Here is a 5,245-nt window from a genome sequence, read left to right as displayed (position 1 = left end):
CCGGAGAAGGATCTCACTGGAAAAGTCAACCCTGGTTCCCCTCTGGTGCCTGGCAGCTCAGCCGAAACTCTCGAGCCAGGACGGTGTGGGCCCCACCCCTTTCCTCGCCTTCAGGTTGCTCTGCAATCGGACCCCTCTGTGGGGTCATCCAGATGCTCGGAGCGGTTCGGCTAGCATCCCCTCTGTGTCATGTTAGGTCCCAGGGACTTTACCAGATTACAGAATGGACACCTGGCTCGGGACTATCTCCTGTTGGCCAGCGTGGTATTTCTTTGAAGCCAACGCATGAGGCTCAGCTTGCAGAGTGGTACTGACAAGCTAAACTGACGTAGGGCAACTGAAAGCGTTTATAGAGACATCCTTCCCGCTCAAGCCCCTTCCTTCGAAACACATCCACACCAGGCTCCAGAGAAGTATGGGGGATTCACGTTTTATACCCGGAACAGCGGTCTCCGGTGGAGGGGAGGTGGGGTGGGGGGTGTGGAGCACACGCGCAGCCTCAGGGCCAGAAGGAGTCAGGTTGCCTGCTGTCCGGGAGGAGAGGAGCCATGTGATCTCCAGCTCACCAATCAAGCGGAGACAGACTCCTCCAGGCCCGCCCGGGCTCGTCCACCCCCACACTCCTCCAGCTCCCTCTCTCCATCCAGGCTGCGACCAGAGTGGCGCTCTCCGGTCTCTGAGGGAGAACTTGGCATCATGGCCACCCCGTCGGGTTGGGAGAAGGAGCTCAAGCCACAGGAGGGTGAGGTGCCCGCAGGGCTGAAGTACGAGGTCGCCCGTGCACCAGGCGAGGCCGGCAACCTCGATCCTGGCGCCTGGGTCCCCACAGTGTGCAGCTACCCCTCTCTTTTAGGTGGCGGCGCCGCATGCTTTGGCAGAGAAGGTGACTCCGCCTGCGCTCTGGCCGCACCCGGAGCCATTTTGAATATTTCGGAGGACCCGGGGTCACCCTCCAAGGACTGTGAGCAAGTAAGGGGTCGCCCTGAGCACCGGGGCAGCCAGAGTCCCCTCGCGGAGCTCAGACGTGTGGGGCCCGAGACCGGACAAAGTCTCCAAACTGCGCCCACGGAGAGCGCAGGAGCCACGGGGCAAGCCACGAGCGGTGCTGCCCAGCTCTGCGGGCGTCCGGCCCAGACCAGGAGCCCAGCGAAAGGCCGTGGGCGGAAGCGGTCCAGCGGCGTAGAGGCTGCGGGGGCTCCGAAGCATTCATGGCGCTGTCTATTTCGGGGGGCGTCCGCACCTGAGGCCTCTGCGACTTTGCCGCCATCTTCTCCAATGGCTCAGCCCAGCAGCCATTGCCGCCGCCCTACACATCGGGCTTCTCCGTGTGATCGCGCCTCTCTGCCAGGCCCAGCCCTACAAAGCCAGAGCCTGCTCTCCGCACCAGGCCCTGCCCTCCGGAGCCGCACGTCCCCGCCAGGCCCTGCGTCCCGCCGCCGCGAAGCCTCGTCAGGCCCTCTGTCCCGCGGCGGCGAAGCCTCGCCAGGCCGTGTTTTCCGCCGTCGCGAAGCCGCGCCAGGCCGTATGTCCCGCGCCCGGGAAGCATCGCCAGGCCGTGAGTCCCGCCTCCGCGAAGCCGCGCCAGGCCCTCCGTCCCGCGGCGGCGAAGCATCGCCAGGCCGTGAGTCCCGCCTCCGCGAAGCCGCGCCAGGCCCTCCGTCCCGCTGCGGCGAAGCTTTGCCAGGCCGTGTGTTCCGCCGCCGCGAAGCCGCGCCAGGCCCTCCGTCCCGCTGCGGCGAAGCCTCGCCAGGCCGTGTGTTCCGCCGCCACGAAACCTCGCCAGGCCGTGCAACCGGCAGCCGCGAAGCCTCACCAGGCCCTGCATCCCACCGCCGAGAAGCGTCGCCAGGCCCTGCGCCCCGCCGCCATGTTTCCGCGCCAGCTTCTGCTTTCCGCTGCTGTTCCTTTGCGCCTGGTCCTGCTTCCAGGAGCGGTGCAGTTGGGCCAGGCCCTGCCCTGTGCAGCCCGGCCACCGCGCTGAGTCCCGCCCTGCACAGCGGGGGTACCACTCCAGGCTTTGTTGGCCTGAGCCGCCCCATCCTGAGAGGATCATCCCCTACCAGCCAAGCCTGTCTCTCTGGGCCTGGTGGTCAGAGTCCTCCTTTTCGTGGGTCCCCCTTAGGAAGGCGTGTCATGGAGAACAGCTCAGGCTCTCCTGATCCTGAGGTCCCAAGCCTTCCTTTCCCCCCGTGTTGGCATGCGGTCCGTATGCGTGCCTCCTCACCCCTACCTCCTGGTAGGTACTTTCCTTTGCCTGGGTGGTGTGATGAGAGTTCCTCTTCCTCCTCCTCGCCCCCCACTAATTCTGGCCAGAGGTCCTCTTCCCCTGAGTTTTCTGACCCTGGCTCCGTCTCCACTCCTAGTCCTGGTACCATTGGGCATGACTTGCTGCTCGAGTTTGCTGCCCTGAGCCCTGTTTCTCCATAGGTGCAGGTTGAAATAGGGAGCATCGCTTCTCCCCCTACACCTCCTATGCTGAATGAGCTGTCTCTCCCGGGGTTCCCTGTGAGGTTTCCAAGATTTCTGTCCACCAACACCCAAAGTCTCGAGTTTTGAAGCCTCCCCTTCCCAAGACTCCATCACCCAGTACTTACCTGCTGTTGGCCCTTCATTCCAGGCCCTCTTTTTTCTCAGGAGGCCCTCCTTTGCCCCTGAGATGAGATTTCCCCCTTTCCAGGTTGCAATGCATTTTTGATGAATAAAACTAAAATGTTGGCTTTATTTTATTGTACTGTGGTTTTTGACTGAGGTAATAAGGTTTGGTGGTTTTTCTTTACTCACTGAAATTAGGTGATTTGGGAGGATTACTAGTAATCTGCAATTATTGCAAACATTGTGCATGCATTTTTGTTTGGTGTTTGCTGTTTAATTGCTCTATATTTATATGGTTGTTTGGTCAGACTGAAAAACTATGCAGCTACCACTGCCACCATCTTCCCAGAATCTCCTTCACCTCATGTCCTTACTGCTTGGAAATGTGCTGTCTCCACTTATGTGTTTCCCCAATGTCTATCAGTAAACCATGTCTGTATTCAGCTCCTTGGTACCTCTGAGAAGAGTACAAAGGGATTCATCATCTGCACTAACAGACTAAAGTGGGGATAAAATTAAACTCGTGAAACAGAGCAGAAACCCATTGGACATGCCATTGAAAACGCTGGGACAAAAAAAAACCTTTTTCTGGGAACACATATTTTCAGTGCTTTTACCTTTTGTCATATTACTTATACTTGAATAATTTTACCAATGTCCAAAGACTAGAACAAGAAGGTAGATCTCTTTTACCGCAGAAGTCTCACAATCTGAGTCCAAAGGGCGTACAGTCATTCCCATTTCACAGATGTGGAAATTGAGTCTCAGAGCCATTTTATGGTTTTTGCGATGTCATTGCTAGTAGGTCTCACCTCCAGATCAGAATTTCCAGCTTTGATTCCCATTGTTCCTATTGTCTCACTGTGTGTTTCCCTACACTTTTGTGAATCTGCAATCCTAAGCTTCCTCATTTTCAATTCGGCACAATAAGGTTGCATGCCTCTGAGATGGTGGTCAGGATTAACATGGGATGGTGCCTGTTAAGGGAAAAATAATCGTGTAAAGACTGTGTTACACTTGGAGGTTTTATCAAGTAATCAGTAAACTCACAGGTTTGTGGGGAACAGGCTAAAATTGAACCATCCCCTCAGTGGCGGCCCCTGGTGTAGTGCTCCAGGCCTGAGTACCCCAAGGTGTCCAGGACAAAGATGGTGGCGCCCTCGCGGCTGAGTCCCTCCTCTTTCACGAAGGTTCCTAGTGCTCTCGCTGGGTGCCCAGCATCATCTCACTGTGGGATACAGAGGGCACCGGGACTGTGTACATGGCTGTGGATCCTTGGAGCCTGTTCCACGGGCCTGTAAGGTTTGTTGGTTTGTTTGTTTGTTTGTTTTTTTGTAGAGGGCAGTGTTACTGGCCCTCATATGTGGAATCCGCACCAGGGCCCTCTGGTGTCCCAAGCCATCTCTTAACCAACGTGCCACTCAGCCGGCCCTGTAAGGTTTTATTTATTCATTTTTTTAGTGGTGATCTTTTTGGCTGCTGGGCTCCTGACCCTGGCTAAGAGAAATGGGTGGCCGTGCGCATCTGATGCCTTCACCAAAGTGGTTGTGCTGGTGAGGTACAGTGAGGGTGAGGGTGGAGGCCGGGGCGGGGGGTGGGGGGATAGAGGAGGAGAAGCAAAGGGAACAGTGATCCTTGGGCTGTCTTGACTCTGCAGTTATGCATTCTCTTCCTCACCCTGCCTATAGCATCCTCAAACATTATTGAAAATCTGGCCAAATTGTAAACCTGTTGTGAGGGTTTGGGGGAGGGGGCTATGGAGTAGGGTTACTCGGGTTTTAAGAACTTAATGGGAGACCCCTTCATGGACACTACCAAGATTGGCCACTTGGCGAGAATGAGACTGAGACCCTTCTCCTGGACCTAAAATAACAACTTTACTGTATAAGATAGCAAACTGTATGTATCTGTAGAACCTTTGCTAAGAAACTTTTTACATCATCCATACACACCTGGAGATTGCATGTATCCATACTCATTCTGTTACTTACCTGCCCTGATACCATGGGAAATCGTCCTGAAGTTCTCTGGGTCCCAGTAATCTCATATGACAAAAGGGGAATTATATGCTATATTCCAAATGTAATGGGGAGTAAATTCAAGAACATATTTGAAGTAGTTAATACAGCAGAGAAGAATTTGATTTATTATATTTATATTACTTGTAAATTCATTTTTCAATAATTTCCTAGTTTTTAAATTTTTTCATTGCATTTATTTTTTGTTTTCTTCTACACCAAGATTCAGGAACTGTTCTGGATGCTGGATGAGTAAAAAGCAACACAACTTTATATTTCTCTTCAAGCATCTCAGAGTCTACTGTAGGCAGACACACGGACAACTTACAGGGCTTAATGTGAAGAATTAGTGGTCTTTTAGGGGTTTCATGAGAATGCAAAGGAGAGACGCAAAGGAAGAAGCTGCAGACTGGGCTGCACTGGGGATGAATGGCCCAAAACCAAAATACCAGAGGGACTTGTCTCCTTGTGAGAGTGAAGGAGGTCATCTGCATTCGACAGTTCCACTAATATGTGAGTTCACACTCTGAATATGTCAGGGTAACCCTGAACGACATCTATACCTTTCACCTGGAAAACAAACAGGAAGAACAGGGCACTCTAGGAACACCGAGGAACAGCATTTGGAAGTATTT

At 53.9% G+C, this 5,245-nt stretch overlaps 1 protein-coding gene across 1 annotated transcript; it reads left to right on the top strand.

The window, feature by feature from the left end:
• Window positions 1-6: 6 nt before the first annotated feature.
• LOC109378364 (uncharacterized protein CXorf67-like) lies at window positions 7-2,721 on the top strand. The gene is made up of 2 exons (XM_019634770.1): window positions 7-742; window positions 854-2,721. The coding sequence occupies exons 1-2, from the start codon at window positions 697-699 to the stop codon at window positions 2,425-2,427; spliced, it is 1,620 nt and encodes a 539-aa protein (XP_019490315.1). The 5' UTR covers window positions 7-696; the 3' UTR covers window positions 2,428-2,721.
• The last annotated feature ends 2,524 nt before the right edge of the window (window positions 2,722-5,245 follow it).

This window comes from Hipposideros armiger, unplaced genomic scaffold (genome assembly GCF_001890085.2).
Source record: "Hipposideros armiger isolate ML-2016 unplaced genomic scaffold, ASM189008v1 scaffold_1906, whole genome shotgun sequence".
Classification (NCBI taxonomy): domain Eukaryota; kingdom Metazoa; phylum Chordata; class Mammalia; order Chiroptera; family Hipposideridae; genus Hipposideros; species Hipposideros armiger.
Note: the sequence above shows the minus strand (reverse complement) of the source record. Positions and strands in the feature narration are given on the sequence as shown.

Excerpts from the sequence above, each read along its gene's own strand:
- LOC109378364 (XM_019634770.1), top strand. The coding sequence starts at position 697 with ATGGCCACCCCGTCGGGTTGGGAGAAGGAGCTCAAGCCACAGGAGG. Across the intron at positions 743-853 it reads GGAGCTCAAGCCACAGGAGG|GTGGCGGCGCCGCATGCTTT; the intron begins GTGAGGTGCCCG and ends CCTCTCTTTTAG.